This window comes from Neocloeon triangulifer, unplaced genomic scaffold (genome assembly GCF_031216515.1).
Source record: "Neocloeon triangulifer isolate White Clay Creek 2 clone unplaced genomic scaffold, ASM3121651v1 ptg000012l, whole genome shotgun sequence".
Classification (NCBI taxonomy): domain Eukaryota; kingdom Metazoa; phylum Arthropoda; class Insecta; order Ephemeroptera; family Baetidae; genus Neocloeon; species Neocloeon triangulifer.
In genome coordinates, this window is record NW_026775554.1 from 11,559,300 (window position 1) to 11,586,209 (window position 26,910).

General features: G+C 36.9%; 3 protein-coding genes across 3 annotated transcripts; 1 reads left to right on the forward strand and 2 right to left on the reverse strand.

Annotated features, from left to right (window-relative positions):
• Positions 1–732: 732 nt before the first annotated feature.
• On the reverse strand, positions 733–3,723 carry LOC132198457 (mitochondrial dicarboxylate carrier). Its single transcript, XM_059622525.1, has 7 exons — positions 3,434–3,723; positions 3,216–3,369; positions 2,734–2,889; positions 2,289–2,455; positions 2,029–2,236; positions 1,884–1,964; positions 733–1,822 (listed from the first exon to the last, which is right to left on the reverse strand). Exons 2-7 carry the CDS (start codon positions 3,309–3,311, stop codon positions 1,655–1,657), a joined length of 876 nt encoding a protein of 291 aa, XP_059478508.1. The 5' UTR covers positions 3,312–3,369; positions 3,434–3,723; the 3' UTR covers positions 733–1,654.
• Positions 3,724–4,046: 323 nt separating this feature from the next.
• Positions 4,047–5,960, reverse strand: LOC132198456 (phosphatidylinositol N-acetylglucosaminyltransferase subunit Q). Its single transcript, XM_059622524.1, has 6 exons — positions 5,345–5,960; positions 5,150–5,285; positions 4,946–5,090; positions 4,692–4,884; positions 4,495–4,609; positions 4,047–4,426 (listed from the first exon to the last, which is right to left on the reverse strand). The coding sequence occupies exons 1-6, from the start codon at positions 5,594–5,596 to the stop codon at positions 4,242–4,244; spliced, it is 1,026 nt and encodes a 341-aa protein (XP_059478507.1). The 5' UTR covers positions 5,597–5,960; the 3' UTR covers positions 4,047–4,241.
• Positions 5,961–15,768: 9,808 nt separating this feature from the next.
• Positions 15,769–26,808, forward strand: LOC132198455 (uncharacterized). The gene is made up of 2 exons (XM_059622523.1): positions 15,769–15,902; positions 24,750–26,808. The coding sequence occupies exons 1-2, from the start codon at positions 15,867–15,869 to the stop codon at positions 25,788–25,790; spliced, it is 1,077 nt and encodes a 358-aa protein (XP_059478506.1). The 5' UTR covers positions 15,769–15,866; the 3' UTR covers positions 25,791–26,808.
• Positions 26,809–26,910: the final 102 nt, after the last annotated feature.

The following is a 26,910-nucleotide window of genomic DNA, read 5'->3' on the forward strand; positions in this document are numbered from 1 at the left end:
CGCTTTTTCGCCCTCTCGTGGCGCTCGCGTGCATCGCTTGCGCCAAGAAGGAGCCGCCGCCGGAGTCGTCTCGCTTATGTCGCCGGTTTTCCCTCAACGGAGGACTTTTGAGGACTCTCGATGACCAAGGGACTTCAAAAATTTAATATCCCGGTAAAGGTAGGGTAAAACTGATCGGATTAATGTCTTATTCCCTCCCCGCGACTTCATCTTTGCGCCAAACCCGGCTCCACGGCACCCGCTCGGCCACATTTCGTGGTGATTTTTTCGGTTTTAAACTCCCTAGTCGCATCGGCCGCGTGAATATTAAGCTTTTAAATAATCCTGCTAAATAATTATATGCATACGGCCGCGAGACAATCTTTATTTTTGGCAAAAACGTCGCTCCAAAGTTTCCGATCGCTACTTTTGCTCAACAAAGGTGTGCTTTCGCCGTCGCAGCAAAAGTGGGCGTGTGGACTCGCAGACATCGCGACCCGCCCCCAACTTTAGACGCCGATTGCCGAACGACGGCCGAATTTTTCGACATTTGGATGGTGCCAAAAATTCAGAAATTAATTTATTTATCTGATTACATGATAAAAGCTGACTTAATTTTCATAAAAAACGACCCTATAGGGTTTTGATTTAATAAATGTAATATCCGGTAATATCCGCCGTTATATCCTTTTCCCAAATTAATTTTTTGTTCATTTATAATTATATAATGTATGGAAACAGATAAAACATAAATATTTTATAACATCTCATTTTAATCATCATAATTATATTTTTTTTCATACATTTTATTGTGTGATTCAATCTTTAACAAGAATTAAAAGTCGATAATGTATAAAAGAGAAAAACAATTCCAATAACAACAGCTTTAAAGGAGAATGTTCAGCATGATTTAACAAGAGAAACTATTATGCACGTTACAACTTCTTTGGCTAGGGAAAAAATTAAAATGAGCAAAAATTACAATAATTATAGCGCTGGAATGGAGAAGCTTGAATATTACGGAAAATTAATTAAAATATATCTTTCTCACATATACTGTTGATAATTGTTTCAGTACAGTGAAGTAAAAACATCCTATAAAGTCATGATCATATACACACTAGCTGTTGGTGCAATTCACTGATTATCAAATAAAATTTTAACTTTAAACCAAGCTAGTGATTTTGAATTCAACAATTTTTTTTTAAATTATTTTAGATTGCTTAAGGCAGCAAGTTTTTTTTAGACCAGTAGCAATCTGTACAGTAATAACATCTCGACGAATTTTATCACAGCTCCTATCTAAAGACATCAACTATCTAAGTATCTATTCAAATTAATTTTAATCACTTTTAGCCATGACACTATCAGCTATTCCAATCACAAACATCATTAGTAGATTTCAGCATGATGAAGAACGATGAAAATGAACATATAAAATGTTATGCTATGGCAGAGGAGTTAAGAGTTTTTGGAAAATATAGTTGTTCATTTTTAAATAAATGTCTCGACGAAAATCTCAATGCTCGACATTGCGTCTAAAAATATGGCACGCTTCTATTGTTAAAATATTGTATTTGTGTGCTCTCAATTTAATTTTTGTGCGAAAAATCTCATTAAACAGAAAACTTCATAAATTGGATAACATCAAATCTAAAAATGCAGAACCCACTGCTTACTGAGGAGCACTTGGAGGAGTGACTCCTAGGTTCTTTCTCAGTTGTTCTAAGAAGACAAACGTAAGAACTGTGTGCGGCCCAAGACGAACAAACGCAGGTACGTAGCCCTTGAAGAAACCAAGCGGGCCAAGTTTTCCAGTGTATGTTATCAAATGCCATAGGTTCTATCAATAAATTTTTATACAAAATAAAAATAAAATAAAAAAAAGTGAAAACTAATATTACCCTGAATTCTCCTGGCTGGGCATTCATAGCTCGCGTCTTAATCACGTCTAGTGGCTGTGTCATGGTAGTTGCAACAGCTCCCTTAGATTATAAAAATATTTGATTAACATTTTGGGCAAATGAATTAAAAAATTTAAAAACTTACTGCTGTGAGGCTGGACAAGAAGTGTGTGATAAGATTATCCTCAAAATAGCCTGATGCAAGGAGCATCAGCTTGACTTGGTCGTAAAATGACAATTGGCCCACAGTCATGAGAACGGCCCTGCTTGTGGCAGTAGTGGCCCCAGCAAAGAGTCGGCGCACTCCCTCTTCTTGATAAACCCTCCATAGACCATCAAATGCATGCTTGTAGCTAAAATGTTTTAATATATAAAATGATAATAAAAACAAATTATTTTATCTACTTTCTTCTTGATTCGGGTGGCAGTTTTATGTCGTTTTGCATTCTGACATTGATCATGTCAGCAGGTGTGCCAATAAAGCCTCCTGCAGCTCCTGCTAGGGAAGCAAGGGCAACCCGCTGATAAAATGGAATGGCCTCACCAGACGGAGCAACCGCTTGTTTTGCCGCCTTTTTTAAAAAAAAATACCAAATTAGCGACACAAATTTAAAGTTACTCAAACCTTTAATTTATGTGAAAAAAATTAAAAATTTGTAAATATCATGTTTACTTAAATTTAACTTTTAGTTAACATTAGAGATATTTTTCTTCCTTTACGTCAGAGCCACCGCTTTAAATGCTAATTATATTACAACGAAAGAGGTGCTGTAAAGACGAGCCCCACGGCGGGGCCGGGACAAGCCTCTTTAAACAAGTTGCGTGCGCAAGAGCTGAAAAAAAGAGTTACCTCATAAATGCCGAATCTGGTTGTTGAATATGACAACTGCCTGCAGAGTGACGCCGACAGACCACTATACAGTGCCAAAACTCCTTGCTGACGCACGATGGTTGCCGCCATCCGTCCCAAACTTGACTTGCCCTCTTGTTGTGTTTGGAGGTGGACCTAAAATTATATATTGCTACTTATTTTGAGAGCAAATTTTTTCTTTATTATATATTTAAACAAAGTTATAACAAAAAATTTAACTTTAGCAAAGGGGCAACAAAAGATAGCTTTTTTTACTTTTAACAGCTTGTTTTTTTTTATACTTTTACAATGATCAAAGTCTACATCAAAAAATAAAATCTGACCCAGAGTTCATGTAACTTGACTGCCGCTCCCAATGCACAAATGAGGGGGCGTGGCAAAAGATAATGAATGAAACCGTATGCAGAGAGTACTCCAGCTTGCGAAGCCATAGAAATTTTAAGCAATTAAAAAAAACTCACTTTCAGCAAATCCAAAGGGTGAGTGCAACAAGCTGCTCCGGCAGAAGCAACCCCTCCAAAGTACCATCTCGACAATTTCTTCGCATCACCTCCCATTTTATCACAATAAAAAGTGGCCGAAAGATATGAGAGTGAAGATCGATGCCTCAATTTCCTTAAATGGAATTAAAATTAAATGAAAATTGCAGAATTTTTATAACTTAAAACCAGGATCTCACCTGTATGTATGAGCAAAATGGATCAAACTCCAAGAGCAATCAAATAACAGCACGACTGGAGAAGAGGCTCCTGCGCGAATATGGTCTGATGGAGCGAGACGGCTCGTGATTTAGTTTAGTAATAAAGTGATAATTGCGCTCCCATCAATACATAAATACGGTGCTCAATTCAGCGGGTCGCAGGCAGTAAGTCGGCTGTCACGATTTCATAGTGCAGGTGGTGCGGCGAGAGCGAGGTTTTGAGCGAGCTGGTCAAAAAAAAGAGTGTCAGTGACAGCAGCTCGCACTCGCACGCACAAAAACTCCTCTCCCCGTCTAAAAGTGTCGACTGACCTTGAGGCGCGCATGTGCGCCAACTACATTGTTGGTTGAAAGTGAAACTCAATGCTTGCAAAGATAAAATAATATTTGTTCAAAAAACCGAAAAAAAGCAAACAAGGGGTGGCTTAACGGAGAGATAAAAATGCAACACCATTGAAGTACTCCTGCAAAAGATTAACTAACTCCGCACTCCGCCGAGCTTTTCCTTTTTTTGCGACAGATTTATAATTTTGTGATTTGTGCTGTAGCCAAGAGCGCCTGCAGCTTCTTGAGGTTAGGCAACATGCCAAGCATGCGAGTCTTGCAAATTGCATAAGCAGCCGTAAATTAAAATAAATAATGAAAAATCAGCAGTAAAATAAAATGATAGTGGATCACTCACTGGATGCAATTATTATTGAAACGGCAAATTTTTACACTGATATTAAGCAGCTTGGATTTTAATTTTCTTACTTTCAAATTTTACAAAGTAATGAAAAAAAACTGACTAGAAAAGTTTGGCAGTAATAATGTTCTTCAGTGTCTTGAGCCATTCCGCGCCTTGAGGTTTAACGCAAGTACATTCATCGTCCGCTTTACGCACCGAATGGCACAATGATGCTCGACTCGGAATCAGCTCTACTTTGTAAACATCCGGTTTTTGCGATTTATTTACCATCATTACGGTGTTGGCTAATAATTGATTTTTTAGCGTTTCAATTATCAATATTGATAATAAAAAATAACGTTTTTGTACTTACTGCACACATATTTGTGACTGAACAACCAGGCAATTGTGATGAAGATGGGAAAGGTTCGTATGAAGTAGCGGACCCGAGCGAGAATGCCATTGATTACAAAGAATAAGAGGCGAATCTGAAACAACAAACACAAGCAAATTTCAAGTAAGCGAAAAAAATTAAATTTTAATTAGATACATAGGATGAATAATACAAACCGTTGTGAAGAAGACATAGTAGACCGTGGTTGTTGGCAGTGAGTAAATTAATACAGTGAAGAGCAGTACACCTACGAACAACTGGCTCGGAGGGTAGTCAAAACTATCCACACATTGTCTCTGAGGGTTCCACTTGCGCCCCAGAAACAGCCTCCAAAGGTACACTAATGCCTTCAGTTGCAATGAGCAAAATCTTAAATACAAAAAAATATTATCCTGGTAATCAAATTAAATAAAACATTCTTTATACGCACCGAGCTGCATAAACGTAGATGCAGTAGGCATGGAAGCTTGCCAGAGCAATGAGATCAGCAATGATGGCAATGTGAGTTGTGATTCCTAAGAATCCGAGCCATTGGAGAGCATGGAATGCAATTGACAAAACAGGCTGGCAGTGATCTTGAAACGGAGAAAAAAACATTTTTTGATTTGAAAAGAATAATCAAGAAAGTTATTACCTAGAAACACCCACCAGAGGTTGACATTGTAAATAAAAAACTTCCCGAGAAATCGGTTCAAGTGGGTGTTTAATTTTAACCCTGCTGGTGAGCCCATCAAGAAGGACAAGAGCGACCTTAGCAAGACAACTCCTTCCTGAAATAAATTGTTATTTAGAAAAATTGCTGCACAAATTATAGACTTAAAATATTTACATCTATGACAGACATTGCCCAGTCGACTAGGAGTTGTGCAGTGAAGAGGTTGAGGAAATAATGAATGATGACCACACCAAGGACACAGTCGATCAGGGCGGCGGTCAAATGGTTCAGGGCAGCGATACTGTTTCTTCCATCACGGTACAAACACTGGCAGGACCATACAAGACCCTTGGAAAGGTTGTGCAGGTGCGTCAGTGAAGAGCTGTGGCTCAGGAAAGTTTTGATGTATTCTTTCGGGGGCTTCATTTCGTAGGAATATTAACACAACGTTTTAGTAATAATTGCCTAATAATATTTTAAATTTGTACGTCAACATTTTCGAGTTTTCCGTAAAAAAATAAAATTGAACAAAAGCACCGCACCGCTTCGATCCTTTTCTTCTTTGTTTTTGTTTTGAATTTTGCAAGAGGGAGGAGAATGGGCGTGTGTAAATCATCATTTAAAATATTTCGCGGCAAAGGCACGTGGAAGCAATAATTGTTAGTTTCGTGTTTGAACGTCGAATGTAAGGTTTTATATTATTGTAAAGCTTTGTTCGATCAATCAGCAATACAATGTAAATGTATTTGAATGTAACCAAACAAAAACATTTAATTTATTTTGTAGTTGGTGAAATTTCGAATTGAACTGATCAACAACCATAATAGTCCGTTTTTAATTTTAATAACAATGATATGGTTTATTATAATTTTTTAAATAAGTTTACTTCTTGTTAACTCTTGTTTCTTAAAACTGCTAAAAATATAAGTTTTTTTTTTAATTTTATCTTGATCCACAGAGAGGCCCAGAGAGGCCTGCGCCACATTAAGTTATAAAAAGGTTATTTGCTCTTATAATTACTCTGGTTCAGAATCAAAGTTTTATTTTATTTATTTGTGTCCAAACATTCATGAAAATTGTTTTATGCATATTTCTTAATATTTTGTAAATTTTCCCTTCAATAAAACAATAAAAAACAAATTAGATATTGAATGCGTTAGAAATCTTTAGCGGCTCCATATTATAAAATTTGAGCAGTACAAATATTTACGTAGCACTCATTATTATCACCCTACACAGGACTTGCATGGCTTTAATTGGAGCGTTCCTCGATCTCTCGCAACGAGTAGCACCTTAAAAGATCCTGCTCCGTGGTCGCCATAGGGGTGATTGCACTCTGCCAAAGGTGCTAATCGCACGCGTTGGCTTGAATTTAATATTTATGTGCTCCTCGTCGTGTTTCTTTCCATCACGGCGGAATTAAAAGCGAAGAGGTGAAGGATGATGTCGACAAGCACCACCACCTACTTGATTTTCTGCTCTTTTTTTTATTTTCGCTACGCCGAATGGGAATTAAAGCACGCCAGAAAAACGTTTTCCGCCTGGGTTGTTGATCCGTTCGAACGAACCCCTTGCTAGTCTGCGATCTTGGTGCCCACCAGCCCCCGCACTGTGAGTACATATATGGGCACAACGGGTCCCTTCGGACTTGACGCGCAACACAAACGCCTCGCTTTAACCTTGACGCGCTCGCTCAGGGACCACACCCGGATCGACCCATGCAAGAAAATAAAGTGACACCGCTAATAATAACAAAAATAGAATAAGCGTAACAGTGAATCTCATTTTTCTTTCTTTATACTTGAGTAGTAGTGCTCAATGATGACCCTTGTGGTAACCTTTCATCGAGTGTGCTTACATTAAAATTGAATACTCTAAGGATCTTTGTTATAGTTGATTCAATAGCGTGAGTGTGGCTGGAAAAAATATCAAGAAATATCATGGAGTGTATTTACAAGCTATTTAAAATTACAATAAATTTACAATAATATTCTTTGCCACCTGCTTTAATAACTTGTTTTTCATCACTTGATCAAAAAATCAAAAATTTTAAAAAGTTGCACTTTTTTATTTAATTTAATTTATAGTTATGTTAACTTTCTGCCTGATTTTTTCATTCGTATTGTTCTAATTGAGTAAACATGTCTAGGTGCAAAAAAGAAAGAAATTAATTTTGAATGAGTTACCATGCGTTGTAAAATATTTTTTCTTTATTGTGCCGATTAGGTAAAGTTCATTAACCAAAGCAGCAGGAACAGGAAAAACAAATCTTTAGAACACTAATTTCTGAAACAATGGGGTGCGTAGGTTTGATAGAAGGAAGGGCGCAATTTTCATATGGAGAAGTCGCAAATTATTTAAAGCCGCGGCAAAGATGCAAAGGTGCCCTTCAAGGGCAAAGAAAATATTCTGCTTAAAATTCCGAGTGGGAGCACTGGGAGCCGAAAACGCGAATGTGAAATTAGCAAGGGCCGCGCATTGTAATATTATATATTATCATGTACATGTGCGCGTGGGCTCGTGCCAAACAAGTGCGCCACACGTAAAAACTTAAATTACACACACTTTGCAAAGACGCATTTCAAAGAAATGGCTCGAGACTGCTTTTGCTTCTGTTTCAAAAATCAAGCGCGCACAACGGACCTTCGATTAGTTGATTGACAACAATGATTCTTTCAAAGGACACGTAACTTTAAGAATGGTAATTGTAAATTGTATGCGTGAAGAATAATTTTAGAAAAATCCAGGGCTTGGTACAAAAGCTTCATGGATATGATTTAATTAGCGGCATGTTACACAATGGAGCAATTTTCCATGCATTTTTTTACCAAGCCACGAAATAGACGAATTAAATTTCCCACTAATAAAATCATACAGCAGGACATCAAGAGTTGAAAAGTCTTGATTGTCCACGCGTGAATAGATGGCTGATAATTAAGGCGGTGAAAAGCGAAAGGAAGATTAACTCGCGTGTGTTCTTTGATCGAGAGTGTCTTGAGGTGAGCGTGACAAGTGATTTCCATTGTTGTCCGAGACTTTTCGACCGCACGGCAGCATCTCTTCCTTCAGAACCGACAGCTTTCGTTCACAAAAAATATAAAAGACGCGTGGTAAATTCAACACTCTGCGAGATCAGAAAATTGGAATTCTATAGGTAAATTTCTTAGAATAGGCTCTCAAGCCAAGAGGATAAATGTGACGGCAAGCACAGAGACGAGTTCCCGCTGTGGAGTCAAAAAGTGCCGACTGCGGCGATATTCAATTAAAAGTTAACACGCTTGAAAATCTAGATTCAATTTAGAATGCACGAATACATGTGTGCGAAAACAACAACTAAGTAGGTCTGGGTAGGTCTGCAAAATTTACTTGCTGATGGGTTTTTTTTTCAGAAGAAAGATTTTAAAAATTTACATCAGGTAGTTATTTCAATTTTCCTTGTAAAATATTTTAAAATTAATTACTCAAATTAAGAATATAAATAATTTAATTTTTGAAATTTGTGTAATAATTTTTGTTTAATTCCTTTATAAATCTAAAGCATAAAGAACTATATATTTTAATAAGCTTCTACTTGGGCACTTGGGCTATGTTATATTTTTGAAGAAAATTATCTGTATAAAACTACAAAAATATAGTTATTCAACAAGATTAAGAAATCATGTATCATTAGAATTTTTTATTCTAATCTAAACATATAAATTTTTTTCGTAAAGGAAGTTTAGTTAAAATGATATATACATGCAGTAATGAATAATTTAAAATTAAATTAAATTTGCAGACTTCATAGCCACAAGGCCAGATCGAAAAGATCAGTCATTTCTGCTCTGCGGTCATTTGTCAATTGTTTGCTCTCATTTCGCTCAATATAGGCAGTAAAGGTGATCGCACATACACACTATTATTTGTGCAGCTCAATCTCATTACACACATTGTTACATGTCAGTCGAACAAGTGGTTCGCAAACGGAATTCACTTTCACACCAGTTGACCTGCGGAACGCCCTTTGGCCCATTATTATTGTTGCCATTTGTTTGGCGCCAAAGGAATTTGGTCTTGTGGGTACACCAACACAAAGATCTCGAGCAGCGAAGGTAAATAATGACACTTGATATTGGGTGCAGATGTTGGAAAGTCGTAAAATTGCAGCGGCCTTTGCACAAATTCGTGGGCCATTCATTCCAAAATTAAAAAGTTCGTGGACAAATAAGGTAAATTAAAACAAAAATGACCGTGAAATTCAGCTTTCTAAATTATTTGCAAAATTTCTTAGTCACTTTATAGTCACAAAGTTTATTGTGCAAATAGTTGCAACATTAATATAAAACGAAGATATCATAAATAAAATAGCTAGCAAATGTGTCACTGCGAGCTCAGCGGATTTAATGAATTTGTAAATTAGAGTGATTTGCGACTTAGCAAAAGCTCTAGGCTCTAGGTGGGCGAAACGCTCAGGCATCTGTGAAAACTAAGTGTGGGACTACCTTAAGGTCAGGCGGAATGAAATATTATGTCTCGCAGCACAATAAAATGCAGAGAAGTGGATTGAAGATGACGGATGGTGTGCCGATTAGGCGCTTTAATTAGGCGTTGCAAGGTCAAGCGCTACTTTTAATTCGCAAAATCTGATTACACAAAATAAAATCCTCGCCAAAACTGGTTTTGCAAACTGATCGCCGCCTGCAATAAGACGATTTTGTCAGAAAGGGCGTCATAATATTTGAATAGAACATGGAGCGGTGCTGATTTTGATTGATTTCACGCTGAAATTATGCTCCCACACATCATTAATCAATAACGCAATTTAATAATTGAAAATTTTATACATACTGCTATGCTATGACCAGTTATATGACTTGTTTTTAAGAGGTTTTTACGTGGTCTTACCTAAACTGTGTGAGAAATACCACGTGAAAACATATATTATTAAAAAATATTATATCTCTATTTAGCCATTTCATGTGTTTGTTGTTAAGTTCCAAAATTAAAAATAAATATTTCCATGTACCTAATAATAATTATTATTTATGGGAAAAAATGCAAAATAAATAATTAATTGTGTAATTTGGTGATAATATTATGCAAAAATTGAAGAAGTCTTAATTAATTTTGATAGTAATTTTATAATACAGGAACAATTTAGAGAGGTCGATATAAAAAATTGCTGTAAAACTTTTCAATGATTCTTGAATTTTAATTATTATGAAAAGATCTAGAACGAATCTTTGGAATCTCCCGCTTTTTTAAATATTTTATATATTATTTTACGCATGTTAAGACAAAGAGTGAAGCTATGAAGTAACTAATCCTATTGAACACTATGACACTAGAATGTCACATGTGCATAATCTTAATCTGATCGTGCCATGGTATACATCGCTCGCGGTTTTGACATTTGCATAACAAACGTAAAAGATTCGCAGCGCAGCGACACATTTCACGGTGGCTGCTAAGGACAAGGAAACGAAACCAGAAACAGTACTGCGGCTATAAGCTCTGTCCCCAGCTCTGATTCTTATCCCTGTTGCAATCGTTGCACATTATGCAGGTCTGACTGCGTGCATGCGGTTTGTGTATTATTATTCTTCATACTCTGTGTTTGCTTTTCCCACGCAGACATAATCTGGAGTAATAAAGAGCCGCCGAGGTGGAGAAAGTACCGCGTAAATTAAAACTGTTTGGGGTGCGACTTTATGTAACTGATAATTAATAGCTCAACTGGCCAAACACTTCTCTGCTTGATGGATTTGAACATTACCTGCCTCTCGCAAATTACTATTTTCTATTGCATACATGTAAATGATATTCTCGTAACAATGTCAACATAAATGTGGGTTGCAAGTGTAATTAAGTTGTTAAATTATTAAATTAAATTTGTGCTTACTATTAGAGTTAATTATTTATAAGGGTGCCAACGGGTTTCGTTTAAAAGGGCTATTTTACAAGGTTGATAATTCACAAAAAACATCATGAAGCAAATTTGAAACTGAACCATATCGGTTTGAAATTAATTTTTTTCCTTCAATTCTACGCATGTTTATTTTAGAGCTGCATTGAATTTTTTCATTCGCCAATTTGATTTCAATTTCAATTTAAGTCCATTGAACATCTTAAATGCAAACAGCTGAACTTCAATAAGTTAAAAAGTGTACTTTTTTCCACCGCTGCAGAGTGCTTCAGAGGTCGACACTTCTCCACCAGATCGTGTCCAATAACTGCCGATCTACCACTGATAAATTTACTTTTGATTTGCGTCAATAAATTAAACCGAGGATCGTGCTCAACTAGATTAAAGCGCGTGATTCTCTTCTATAAAATTCTCCATCCAACACACAGGATTAACTTGTGTTGTGCCCTATAAATTTCATTCTCTTGTCGTTTTGTACATTTAAAATGATACGGATTACAAACGGGGCGCTCAGCAAGTCAGAGAGGAATTTCAAGCTCAAGGCTAGCCAGCTTTGTATACGTTTAATTCATTCTTGTAAAACACGACGCTTCCCATTAAATGTCATAATTTTTACTTCCTTGAATATGATCTATGATGTGGAAAAATTCAAAAAATGGAAAATTAATTTTTTTGCGCTTATTCAGGTTAATAATTATTAATTATGAAGAAAATAATGATCACTAGTAGTAGTATTGTAATTTTCATGTGTATTAATTTTCTTCAATAACTTCATTAAATTTTGGTTTTCTGTTTCATTATTTTTCATCCTGGAACAGTAACTTTTATTTTTATTTAGATCCGTTTTCGGCTCATATCCCGCTCAAAACATCCTGGTCAATTTTATGATCTTCCAAGCAGACGGAATAAAACACGCGTCTCACAATATACCTGCTTTGATGAAAAACACTAATATACATTTCGGCTTAATTAACTTTATGCTTCAAGCCAAAAATATATTGAGTAGCCATAAAAGCGGCAGACAACAACAAGCACTGATTTTAATTGCCGATTTTCATTTTCTGCGAAGGGAAAATTTTCAGCTTCACACAATTCAACGTTTCCAATCTAATTACACGCGATGAGTGTCGAGCGATATAATAAATTATTTCTTTCTTGATGGACGCGGTGCAATCCGTCTCATTGCTATATAACATAACGTGCAGGAAGCGTTGTTTCCTAGTAAGTCCTTTGTTATGGCAAATTGCCATGCAAGGAAGAAAAATTATATTTTTACCTCAAGCTACAACAGTTGTATTTTGAAATTATATCATTGATTGAATTATTGCAAATTGTTTTATTACAAAACATTTAATTGTTGTTGACGACTAAGATTGCGGCTTGATTGATTCACGTGTTTGTTTGTATAAATTTTAATTAAATATGACAAGATGTGCAATAATTTCATTTGGAATTCATTTAGCTCTCGCGCACTCGCATCATGTATGTCCGTGCCTTGCAATTTTAAATACAAAAAGGTTCTCAAGAAAAAGCTCTGAGTAAATATTGATGCTTTCAAATATTTACACAGTATTACGTTTCAGCTAGATTGTTGGTCAGGAAAAAATATTCTGAATCATTTCCTTTGCTTTCTTGTGTAAACAAAAATCTGCAATTTACCTCCGGGAAAAATGTCAAATTAACTTTACGCTGCAAAAAATCAACTGGGAATTTTTTCTAATTGACCGTCTCCTTAACTTTCCTTGATGCACCGAGTCATCCGTGACGTCATACTTTAAAAAATCATTGAAGTAAAACAAAGTGATATGTACGATCGATCACGTAAGGTGCGTCACGAGGCCTGCAAGTGTCAATACCGAGCAAGTATGCGCGTCTGTGATCAAAATCGTAAAAATATCGTTTAGAGGCCGCGACGCGTCACGCGCACGTTACATATTTTGGGCCGAGCATTGTTTGGGCTGCGTGCTTTTTTACGAGAGCGGATTCCCATATTCGTAAGCAAGCGGCACTCCAAGCGGCGAACACAATGAGCTCATTAATTCAGTCAGCCAGCCAACAATAAAAGTCGGCGAATCTGGAAAGTCGAGTTTTTCGATTATTATAAAGTGTCTCTGCACTGAAGCTAGTTTTGTACGTGCACTATACGCTTGCAAATCTTGAAATGATGCGCAGACAGTGCGCCAATTAATTAGAAGTGTTCTTTTAAATTTATCTTAAAAGACTTCATTCCCATTGCAAGTTAGTTTCTTTATGAATTATAAAAAGGGCTAATATTAATAACTTTAATTAAAACTTCAATGAAGTTACTTCATTTTGCTTTAAATGGTGATGAGATTGGATGTGATCGCTGTAAAAGTTTTTGCTTACTTAACTTTATTTTAAGTTTTGTTAAATTTGATCAAAATTTAAAGCTTCAAAATTAAATGGAAAAAAAGAAGTTTAATAATAAACTTAATTAATTTTTCATCTTTCTATTTATGTTTACATTTAAAAATTTTACGGAAACTTTTCTTAATTTTAAAAAACTTCATGAATATTTTTTGTCTTATAAAACCGTTTTTAATTTTCTGTTGCCCTTTTTAAAAAGAAGATCCCTGATGTAATAAACCGACAGTTAATGTGAGGCAACCGATTCCACACGTAATAAACTTTTTCGGCCTGAGCATTGACTTGGAGCAACTACCTAGTATGTTCATGCGTACAATAAGGAAACCTGCAGACCGTCAATCAAGCGGCTGCCAAAAAGTCGAAGGTCTCGCTGCTCATCCTTTTTTTGCCCACGAATCATTTTGGCCGCCGCCGTACGCGCGCAGATTTGTATTAATTCGTCAACCGCAGGTCTGAAACCCACGGGAGGGTGGCCTGATATGGACTGAGATTGGCTAAGGCTGGTGGCCGCGTGGGCCGCGTGGACAGCACTGGGGAGTGAGTGCTGCTGGCGGGCGTGGGAGCGCAGCCGAGCAGAGCAAGGACAGGATTGCTGCATCCAAGTCAGTCGTACCTTTACCTCGCAAAGGGACCTCTGCTTACCTACCAACATGCTGCTCCGCCACACACTTACGGTCAGTTTACACATTATTACACTTTGCAATTTTATCACTTATGTTGTTTGACCATGGAATTGATTATATTTGCACAATATTACTATATCCTAGTTGCCATGTATCATTGAGCATTTTCCAGCTGATGAATTATTAAAAAAAAAATCGATTTTGCTGAACAAAACATGTGTTTTTTGTGCTCCAAAATCAAATAAAAAATAAAAGCAAAGCTGATTTAAAATCATTTAACGTTAATTAATTTTTATTTGTAAATATGTGAAAAACTTAGCATGCATTATTTTAATTTATCCTGAAACGAGATTTTAAACGTACATTTAATATTGTTTGTCAAAATTATATGTTTGATAATTTTTTTTAACTTCACTATCAATAAGGGCAATAGTAAATCGAGCTTAAAAATTTTTCAATATAAATATAAAAGTTAAACACCTTTCAATGAAATCCGAGGTCATGGTATCAATAAAAACAGTTTATTTCACGCACACCCACTCATTTGAATGCAACATTAGTCACAGAGTGCTAAAATGTATAAGAAATAAGATCACCGCACATTCCGAACGAAAAGGCACGTCACGCAGACCTAATTGTTAACCTGCCGATCGCACAAATCAAAAAGCATGACTCGGAATATTAATTTTAAATTTAACCGGCTCGATTAGAATATCGGTGTAGACGATAATTAATCATCATGGTGCGAGAGATGATCGGTGTTGCACGCGGCCGCATTCACTTTCTCACAAACAAAGCCGCATCACTTCAGTCTACGATCTTTTGCTCTGATACAGAAAATTATTAATTATTAACGGGAGGTGCGGTCTGAGACCAAAATGTTAAATCGCGTCAGGAGACTCGGCGAATAATTCATACACTGACGATGGAATCGGCATAAAATTCACATTTGAATTAAATGATAAACTGCCAGCGGGAATATCTCGCCAAAAAAGGCACTGTGTTTTAATAGTTTGTTGTTGAAAAAAGGGAAATTCTTGCACAGTGGCTAATTTACTCGCAGACGAAATGATGTAACTTGTTTTCTGCTCGATTTGCATGCTAATGTGACGCTGAACCGACCACTGTCATGCATCAAAATGTCAAAGGCTTAATTGGAGCGAGAAGCTCATTAAAAGATCGAGTCTTGTTCAAATATAAAAAAAACTTCAGAGCGTCCGTGAACTTTCAGGAAAATTTTTGCAGAAAATACATAAGTTCTGTTACACAGTTTTAAGCAAAATCAGTATAAAATAATTTTGCGAAAAAAGAATTAAATTACATAATATGCTAATGAAGGTGCCAAAACTGAAGTGAATTATGAACTCAATTTTTAATAAATGAACTCCATTACTTTTTACGACTGGGAACCGGCTTAAAAAATCTTCTTCCACTTGCCTCTGAGTGGACGTTAAATAATTCGTCAACACAAAGCAGTAGGAAGTGAACAAAGAGGCGTTGAATTTTCATATTGAGAAAAGCAGAGCTTTTTTTGCGGAAGGAAGTCGACCGGCGCTGGAATTCCACTTGCGATTGCGCGCGCTTGCTGACCCGAAGGTGCGCTCCTGATCGGGTCCCTCTCTCCCTTATAGAAAGGACTTTCTCCATTCATCTGAATCCGAGCTCGTTTTCATGCTTGTTGTGTCATAAAGTGGCTCGGCAGGCCGGCGTGCACTTACGGCTTTTGCGATCGAGAGACATATGAGCCGGCGACCGCAAGTTCTGCACCCCGACACCCAATATGCGCAGGATTACAGCTTCTGGTGCGGCCGTACTGGTATGTTTGCCAAAACTACCTTGTTTTCCATACCTGTTCATGAACGTGGCTTTGACCTCTCCCAGCAGGAAACTAGAAACTAGTGCGAAATTTCCATCATGAGAAATTGTTTAAGCATCTGAAATCGGAGACTTTGACCAGCTAACAATATAAAAACTATTATTCCTGACTGATATTTTTTAGTAACCTTTCTTGAGATTATTTATTGAAGGTTAAAACAGATATAAATTCCAACTTAAATTATCCTTTCAAAAATGTTCAATTTTATTTTGTTAAATTGATTTTGTGATTGGTCATCAGAAGGGTGGCAAATAATTATCACTCTGCAAGGAATTACACTCTTTCGTTAATAATCTGCTTAGTTGAGCAGAAAATTGGCACACTGTACAAAATAGGTCAAAAAGAAAGTAGTGGGATTGAATTTCAATTATATCACAGTACGATCATATTTCTTTTGCTCTATGAAAAAAAATTAACCAGAAAACGAGCAGACTGGTTTTGTAGCAATCGTCTATATTAAGCATTTGAGAAGTTTAGCTAATTTGCTGAAAGCTGCCTGAAAGATAAATTGTTTAAAATCTTAATGAAATTTGACTAATTAACTTTACAAAAGTTTGAGGAGCATTTAACCGCATACTTGAATGTTTGAAAATTTTCTATTTTCTTCCGTTTGAATTAGTTGTAAAAAAAATCAAATTCAGGAAATGTCAGTTTGGCTACAAATTGTATAATTAAAGCTGTCAACAAAAAGTAAATTCATCTAGAGCATTTTATAAAATGCGTAGAAAATTTGGCGAACCCTTTACATCTCACCGCTAGCGGCAAAGGAAAACAAATCCATTGTGTTTGCCGCTCACAAAAAGAGCGAAAAGAAGTCGTTCACTCTGTCAGTAGCACGTCGACTTTGTATTTTTATTATTTCCAAGTTGCGGTGCGTGCAGACTAAGCAAACAGTTTAAAACTCACTCAGCATCTTGTAAAGCACGTGAATTTGAGCGTTGCAAAAAAATTCAAGGGCAGCTCTGTGATCGGAATTTTAAAAACGTACACATATGAAAAGATTTACGCGTTGAGAAACCTGCAGCAATTTCAGACGCTGAAAATGGAAGTGCGCGGATGAGCTATGAGCGTCGCACAGCAAAATGCGGTAGACAATAATATTACAGCCCTTAAAGGACAAAAGAATTTTTTAATTCGTTGTTTTGGCACTCGGGAACAATTAAGTTCTTAGTTTTTGGAGTCATAAGAAAAAATAAAGAGGAGATAAGTACATAAATTTCTTAATAAATTTTCAAACAAATTAAAAATACAAATTAACTAAATATTTCCGGTACCTTAAGCAAATTGTTATCTAAACTTTTTTATTATATGAATTATTTTTATGTTAAAATTAATAAAATTATGACAAAATGTTAGGGGCGTTAAGGGAACTCCTTGGAAAAAAATAATTTGGTGACAGGAAAGAAAGTTTAGGATGAAATTGCGCGCTCAAATTGATTGAATATCGTAAATTCTCTTCGCTGCAGACCGAACTTCCTCTCTCTCTTCTCTAACGTTTTTTATTCGTTTATAAATCTCTAAGTCGTGACAACAGCTTATAATAATTTCTCCATTATGATTGAGCGCAATCCAATCACAGGCTCAGCACACACATGGTGCTCCTTGATCGCTTAAAAAACGAAAAACAGCTACGCCTTGGGCAGCAATATAATTTTCGGCTACCGCCTGGGACGCGAGTTTTGTTCTCGTCATAAAAGGCTAATAATCGGCCCTATTGTGACACAACGCCAAGAGATAATTCCAGTTTTATTGCAAATGAAAGGTGGAAGTGTCGGGCGTTGATGTCTTTTTCGGTTTGAGACGTCCGTCGGAGGCGCATCACAGCGCTTCTTGCTCAAGTCCATGTCAAAAAATTATGCACGCCTGCGTTGAAAAAAGTTTAATAACATAATAAAATTTCTCATCCAATTGTGTTCATAGAATCCGTTTTGACTTTTGACAGTTTTAGAGTCTATAACATTGTTTGACGTCTAACTTTAAAATTGAACGAGGAGGAAAGTTTTTTTTTATGAATTTTTCAAATTAGGAGTGAAAAGAAGAGTGAAAAAATATTAATTTAAATTGGGTTTAGGAACCGATTTATTAAAATAAAAACTTAATATTTAAACATATTTATAAGGGTCCCAATTAAAAATTCGTTTTTATGAGCAATGGAAAAAATAATTAAGTGGTAAGAAATCTTATTTATTTTTTTACAAACTGTATTACAGTGAAATTTAAAGAGATCTCAAAATTTCATACAACCTGGGGAATTACAAAATATGAATTAAATATTTTGCAATTTCTTCCATCTATTGATTGAGAAAAATAATCCTCTTTCTCTCTCTGATGATCTGCATAATAAATCACTTTCAAGAATGAGATTGACAAGCGTCTAGTCTGGCGAGCGTGCAATTACTGATGAACGCAAAACAAGGAAAATTCCAGCGGCAGACGCCGCTCGTCGTCCCACATGAAATCCCATACGCATTATTTAATATGATATAAACGGCGTAACATCGCTGCTTCTTTAGCAACTCACTCGCGAGAGAGCAGATTCACATTTATTTTGCGTGCACCGCCTTTTAAGGCTGCTGAAGAAACGGGAATGAAATAAAGCGAAACTGCTGAGAGGCCGATCGAGTTGATGTCTTGTGTTTTCTCTTTGAGCATTACATCATAATGATCCCGAACCTTTTTGTTGAGACTATTGCTTTTTGCTGGGATTACAAATTACCTGAGTCCCTCGCTGACGGTGAATAATTACGGCCAGGGCACGCTTGGATTTGTAAATATTAACGTTGGATACGCGCCGGCCGGCGAGGAAAATGCACCCACGCGAGAAATTATACACTAATCATGTGGATGCAACAAAAAATGTGTAGAAATGTAATTACACGAACACACACAACGGCGCAGATATCATGTAGGGTTTTTTCTTATAGAATTGAATTATATGATTATTATATCTTGAATGGGGTATAAGAATAAATATAAATACAGACAAATTAAATTATGTGAACCTTTTAATTAAAAGAAAAAAGATTTTATTTATTGAAATGAAATTAACTGAGCAGAATTGTTGAAAAAAAGTTAAAAACTTTTACCTGAAATAATTTTTTTTCTAAATTTATAATTCAATGCGTGTACTGGCATTTTCTAAGACGCAAAAAACAGGGAAGCCTGTGTGCAATAAGCACCACCTTGTGAATTACTTTTGTCGTGACATAAAGTCAAAGATTGAAATGTAAATGCTAAGCATAGGGATGACTCACCACGTCTTGTAGCACAAAGTGCGAACGGAGACAACTTTACCATTAAGGAAATAAAAACTCTCTTTCTCTTGCATAAGGCTGTTGAATGGAGCTTTTCCTGCTGCAAAACTCAAGCTTGATTTTGTAAAAATAATGCTTTCTTGCTTCAAATTGTATAGCTCACAAAAAAATTTGGAGGTAAATAAACTATATCTATTTATCAGAGTTGGTTGAACTTGCTTTAAAAGGAGATACGAATTCACTAACCAATGTCACCATTGTTCAAGTAAATCACAGCCTCGTTATTTTTATTGAGATTGAGTGTATATATACCTTATTTTCTTTGGCAAGGCGAGCGAGTCCGCGTGGGTGTTTGTTCAAATCGAAAAGAGACGCAATCTGCACTCCAGAAAACAATAAAATACGCGTTCGAATGACAAACACAAATAATGTGTCTCTTTGCTTTATTGTTTGTTTCGAGACGCGAGCCGCGCCTAATCGTGGGATTAAGGCAGAAATTATGTGTTACACTACGCGACAGCCAAAGAATGAAGAACTGCCACGGGCTGACGTAAAAATTACGCAAAGCAGAGAGATTTCCCTCGGCCGATAAACCCGCGAGCTGCTTTTTAATGCAAATTTCACATTCAAGAGCACCTATAGCGTAACGAGAGAGTAATCACCTTTGCAGAGAGATAGCATACAATTCAGATGAGTTGAATTAAAAAAAACTTATGCTATGGGAAAATAAGAGCTGGTTGCGAAACAATGATTCTGAGGCAATAAATGCAGTTATAAACAAACACCAAGTCGTCCAAGAAGGGAAATACGAAGGGCGGTGCAATTAACAAATAACCATCCGTCGTGTCGTGTACACCTTGTGCGTGGACGCGATTCATTTTAATCAAGGCGAGCGTCTCGCCGTGAGATCTCTTTCCGTCCAACTAATCCTCACAATGCGTGTGCGTATTTACGATTATTGCTCCAGTCGAGGCAATTTATTTATTGGCTCATTAGGGAGATGAGGTAGGACTTAGAGCAATAATATTATAATAATTAATCAATTTGGTGTGGCAGAAGGGTCAACTTTCTACATCATTTCAGTTGTAAAATTTATTTAATTATATCTCTGTAAAAATGGTCTAATTATTGCTCAGAAGCAAATTAGGTAAGTTTTTCTTGGTACTACATAAATTAAGAAAGTTGCCCATTTTTTTGTTGCCACTTTAAATATATTTTTCTTTAAAAATATATATTTTTTTAATTAATTATCGATGGTTAAAATTATTAGAACAAAAATCAATACCTTATCAAAATGATGATTTATGTAGAAGAAAATTTACTTCTTGAAAGGTATACCTTTTTTACGTTAAAATTTATTTCAGCTTTCTCAGTGTCTCACTATTTTTTACCGTTTTACCTTTCTCGCAAGCTGATTGAATTGCAAAGTCTAGACTGACGGAGAATGCCGCTATGCTCTTTCTCCGCTTATCTTTCGCACATTGTCTCTTGTGCGGGTGACACACTCGTTGCTCTCACGTCGCCACTTTTTTTATACAAATGTTGGCGACCAAGTCCCTTGATGCCAATGCCAGTCCTCCATTGGAAAGGTTGTATGAAGTGTAAGATTAATAATGTGGATAAAGTATCGAGAGCAGTTTGCACTGACAAAGATTTATTTTTATTGCCACGCTCGGCTTGTGCCGCTTGCATTCAATGAGACGACCACGCACATTTAGCGGGAATCGTGCGGAAGATTAATAAAATAAGAACTGCTGTCAGGACAATAAATATTATTGAATCGGTGTTAGATATTATTTTTATATTCACCTCCGCTGCAAATAGATGCTGAAATAAAAATTAACTAAGAATTTTTATTGCACTTTCATGTGATAAAAAATAATGTATGTAAACCGGTCCCAAATAAAACTACTGAACCGCACCCTCAATTTTTGCATCTAGCTCAAAGCACACAGAGAGCTCTTGTTCTTGAATCCGATAAATTGATGTACCTCAAATTGAACTCCAGTCAGTGCAGGATTCTTTTTGTCACGAGTTCGTGCGCCAAACTGATGCCAGGGAGGAGAGGGTCTTGTAAAAGCAAGAGCGAGAGCGTGTTATGAAAGTAGTGCAATTAAGATTCGATTGTTACGCCTTTGATACAGATGAGATAAGACTCTTGTGAATGAAAACTGGTCAATTTTAATTGCGAAAAACCACCACCTTCAAAAGTGCATTTTGCTTTGTGTAAAATAAGAATGCCTAGATTTACCTTTTTTAAGCTTTGTGATTAATTTTAGATAGAGAGCCAACCTAATTTAATGCTAATGAGATGCCAAATTTATCGTGTGATCAATCGTTGATAGTTTGCCAATAAGCTTTAAAAGGTATTTGCTTTTGTTTTTATCTCCAGACTTGTGAATAAGTCAAGGTTAAATGAGCGTCGAAAATGTGCATAATGTATTATTCATATAAACGCAGCGCGACTTGGAAGAAATTTCTCTTTCATGCCTTAAAACAAAGAAAACTTTATATAGCGGACATAAAATGTTATAATTATGTTACTTGGCCTTTGCGGTTGTTGTGGGTTCGCTCGAGTTTACACACGCATTAGTGTCAGAAAGTGTTTTTGTGGGTGGGCGCCGTTTTTGGACGTTGAATAATCGACCTTAAAAAGAACGTGAGCAGCTAGAAAAGTAAAAACAGAGGCACTCTTCGTAACGCACGGAAAAGGAATAAAAAAAATTCCCTTTAAAGACTTCTAATTCTATATAACAAAAAAAAAAAAATTGAAAAATCGACCAAGAGAAGGATAAATAATTTTTGTGTTGCGCAATTTTTTATTGCACTTGATCAGTTTTCACTTTTCACTTTTAAGATAAAATTACGTTCTTGAATTTTGATTAATCATCTGTAGCCTATCCCAAGGATATAGTGCAGAGTTCATTTTTAAATAATACAAAGGATTATTAATCAGGGGAATGCGGTACTGCAAAATCTTACAGTTGATGCAACTATTCGTGCTGCGAAAATTAACAGAGTTGCGCCGACCAGTGACCTGAAGAAAGGGCGAGCGCACTTCTTTAACTTTGAATAAGACTTTCTCAGTATAGGCATTAATACACTTCATCTCTGATTTCTCTATTCGCTCGCTAAGATTTATATTCCCTTGCCGTAAATTGTTGCAGGACTATAGCGTGCAGTTGAAAGTGCATTGAAGTAGTAAATGACGCAAATTGAATTTCTCCTTTTTCGATTTGAGCTACCTGAATTCCGATCATTCTTTAATTGATTCTTTATTATGTTTATATCAACATAACTTGCTTAAAAAAACAACCATAAAAAATCCAGCAAAACAAAATAAAATTTAAATTAGATGAAATTACTTACAACGATTTTTTTTAATCAACGCGTAAAAAAATCAACGTATAAAAATTAAAAATAACACAAATTTAAGTAGGCCAAGAGTTTTTACCTTCATAGAAATTGTAAAAAAAACATTGATCGTTTTCGGATTAATTATAATTAACCATCTAACACAGAAGTTGGTAAGAAATAGATCAGATTTAAAAAGCAAGCAGGTTTGCGGTTTCTAGGTCAAGTTACTGCGAATCGATGAATAGACTCTCTTAATGGAATTGCAAAACAGACAAATCTACGAGCTGTGAAATTTTTTATCGCAAAACACAATCTCATATAATCTTTAGCACGTACATTTACAAAACTCGTGATACAAATCTTCAGGAATAAAGTAATTTAATAATTCGATTTGGATGATGAATAGAAAAAGGTCTCATAACAATAAATTTCGAAATATTTGCACAGCATGCATGATGGGAATTAATCACCTCTAGACGGGTATTATCTCATTCTGTCTGGCGCTGGTTCCGCCAACACATATCAAACGCAGCTCCAATTAAACCGCTTTCGCCTCGCAGTCGACTTTATTTTGCAGAGGATTTCATTGCCAATGTCAACAGCGCAAATTGAGCAGAACAAAAGCATTTTTATGCAAATGTTATAAACTCTTCCGCTTGAATAAATTTAAGCAGATCAAGCTGAAAATGAAGCTTGCTTGACCTCTGACATCGCAATTAGTACTTCACGTGCTCTCGTCCGAGAGCAGGGAAAGTTCAGACCATCTGTTTCTTTCCTTTTCTTGGTCGTGTTATTTGAACGAGCTTTCGGGACGCAGAAGGTGATTTATTCCTTTGACTTTTGTTATACAAGGAAATGATTCTTTCTTTCTTTTGCCCATTACTGGCGGCGCCTCGCGAATCACGTAACCGCGTTCGCCGGCACGCGTGTGCACTGCACCGACTTTATTAGCCACTTTTAGAGCAACATCCCATGTTTGGTCAGTTCCCACTTTCTCCCGCCCACCGTAACCACTACCTGGAAAAATTACGTTATAACAACTTAGCTGGGGTATTATACAATTAGCGATTATCTCATACAACGGCCCTTCCAGACACAACACGTCATCCTCAAAAGATCGTTTCTGTGGTTTTGCCAAATTAAATGACTCATAAAATCGGAAACTTTTGCTCTTCCACCGTACCAGATAAAAACTACAACCTGTATTTGAGAGAAAGTAATGCCTGTTTAAACTAATTTATTTTGGGCCGCATTATTTTTAATATAACGTTTATAGCCTTTCAACGTGCGCGATTTGAATCTGGAAGATAAGAGTAGCTCGTGAAATTGGCCAAAGGAATGCAGAAGCAGTGAGTATGCAAATGAACACGAAACGAAATATTGCATTCGGACGCGATAGTGGAAATCCTTTTAGCTCTAATGGCCTCTTTCTCTCTCCTTCAGGAGAAGCGTTCGTATGTCAAGATTGGCGGGACATAAAATTTTATTGCAAAACGATAAATAACAATAAAGGCCGCAACTCCCACAGTGGTCGTGCTTTTTCGGACATTCTTGATGTTAGAAAGCTCGGAGATTCGGAACGAATCCTATTATTCATTTTTTTTCTTCAGTGGAGAGTGAGGTGACTCTTTACAGTTGTGACGACACTTAGCCTCCCCAAGGCGGATTGATGATTCATTAGCAAATCTTTTCCGTGAAAGAGTTAAAATATTATAAGTGGAGAGGGGGCTATTTATAATATTTTAAATGACACACAGATGACAGCATCACATGTAATGACAAAAAGTAAAAGAAAAGGAAATTTTTAATTTGTTTAAATTTCCACTTTTAGTGCAATTATAAAATAAATTAAAAGCAAATATTTTCTTATACATTGAAAAGAATGACAATTGAAGTGCAAAAATATTAGGATATTCACAGCTGGTAAAAAATATTTTTTATTGAGAGAAAAATTTGATCAATTGAAGTTAATATGTAATAAAAATGATGATGCAAAAAGGATGTTTTGTATTTTTTGAGCTAATTAAAAGCTGGCTAAATATATATTATCTAAAATTAATATTAGATACTAGAAATTTTGCAGTATTTAATAAAATTATAAATCATTACAAAGATAGGAAAGAAATTTTATTTTATTTTCATTCAATGAATTTTAATCAATGATCTCGTTTTTCAGGTGGTTATACTAACCCTGGCCGCCAGTGAAGCGGTGATCCAGTCCGGGTACGCTGGCTGGAACGATGATCCAACCACGCAATACCATATCCAGACCGATGAGGGTCCCGAGCGCTATTTCCGCTACCAGACGCAGTCCGGTCAGTACCGCAAGGAAAAGCGCCTTGAGGACGGCACCGTGATCGGCACCTACGGCTGGGTCGACCCGACCGGAATGTTGTTGCTCCGGGACTACGTCGCCGACAACGCCGGCTACCGCATCGTCCGCACCAAGAAGGTCTTCGTCGGTCTGGAGGGTGACGCCAAAACCTCCACCCCGGTCGTTTCGCAACCCAAACTTCCGGTGGTGCAGGTCGTGCCCACTCCAACCCCCACCCCCAATCCCGTGGTAGTGATCGCCCCCAAACAGCCCATCCAAACCAACTACCTCTACGACCACCCCGAGAGCGCCAGCAAACCTCAGGCCGCCAATTTCGGCTCCCACCCCTATTACACCAGGGACTTTGGCGAGTACGAACCGGTGGTTGGATATCAGAGGAAGAAGACAGGCTACTTCGTCAAACCGTCCGTTTATAAACAACCAACCCCCAGCAACGTCTACGCCCAACCAACCCCTAGCACTGTCTTCGTTCAACCGAACCCCACTTATAGCCAGCCGGCGTCCAACTCCCTCGAGTACGGCGTCAGGAAGCAGCCTACTTACGCCCCCATCAGGGTGTACACCCCAGAGCAACAGGACTTCGTCCTCCGTAACCAGGCTTCCCAGGCCTCCTCCGAGTACAAGTACCGTCAGCAAGCGGCCGATTCTTCGTACGACGGAATTTCGACCACCCAGAACGGCTTCAAGTACTTCTTGCCCAAGAACTACCACGAGGAGGAGGGCACCGCCACCAACGACCGCACCGGCAGCTACGGCTATATCGACCCTTTCGGCATTAGGCGCGTCGTCTACTACAACTCGTCGCCAGGCAGCGGCTTCCAGGTCAAGAAGAACAACCGGTACGTCGGCTTCGACTCGACCCCGTACGACCCCCGACCTTAAAAAGTTTAGTGTAGTAGTGTGAGTGCGATTATTATTATTATTTTTTTTTTACGGTCAGAGAAAGTGCGAGTGATTAACTTATTAAGAAAGAAAAGTCCGTCCCAAGACTAATTTCAAAAGCAGTGGACTAATTCAAGTAGGGTTTTGATTAATCCAGGAAACTAATTGTGAGAGAGACATCGGAACACAAAAGAAGGAATTTTTCATACACATGTGATAAATTAGGGGTAATTTTATGTACGTGTTTAAATCGCAAATAAGAGAAAAGCCGGACGGATGGTATATTTTTTCATATGCAGTGTTTCGAAAGCAAAAAATAAATGTGCAAAACATCGCCTCTGATTTAAAAGCACGTGCCAAATATTCCCACGCCTGGGAAACGTAAGCAAATTACGCATTAAATGAGAAGAATGTTAATTCTTTCATTCTTTCTTTTGCTAAAATATTCAATCCGTGTGCTGTTTGTAAGCCGCGCGCGATGAGATATTGTGTTACATCACTCGTGGGAAGCACTCACTCTGTAATTACCACGCATCTACAAAAACGAAGACGTTATGCTAATGCAATTTTCAACTACCGTCGAGTGCCGAGAGCTTTCCTTTACAATTTGCGCTTTATTCACACCTTTTGTCCAAATAAAATGCATTATTAGGAATAATGACGAATGAAAACTCCCATGTTGCGATGCCATAGTAACAAACTTAATTAAAGCCTAATGGGAGCACTACTTTGATTTTAAATAGAAATTTAGCAGTAATTTTAATTTTTCAATTTTTGTTTATAATTACTACCCACAATCGCATGTAGCAGTTGAGTGAAAAGGACCTTTTGCAATCACTGCTCATTTTTTGAAAATGTTTTAGAAAAATGTGCCTGCGAAATAATGGGCTCTAGTTGAAGGGTCCAGCATGTTTGACTGTCAAGTAAGATTAATAATAAAAACGAGAAAAATGAATAAAAAACGAAAATCATGACTATATTATTTCTTAAATTACAAAAATTAAATTAAATCTTTCACAACCTGACGCAAGCGTATTATCTTATTCACTACACCGCTCTAAACAAAAATAAAGAAATTATAACACAACTCACAAATTTTCGAGTGTTTTGAATGGAAACT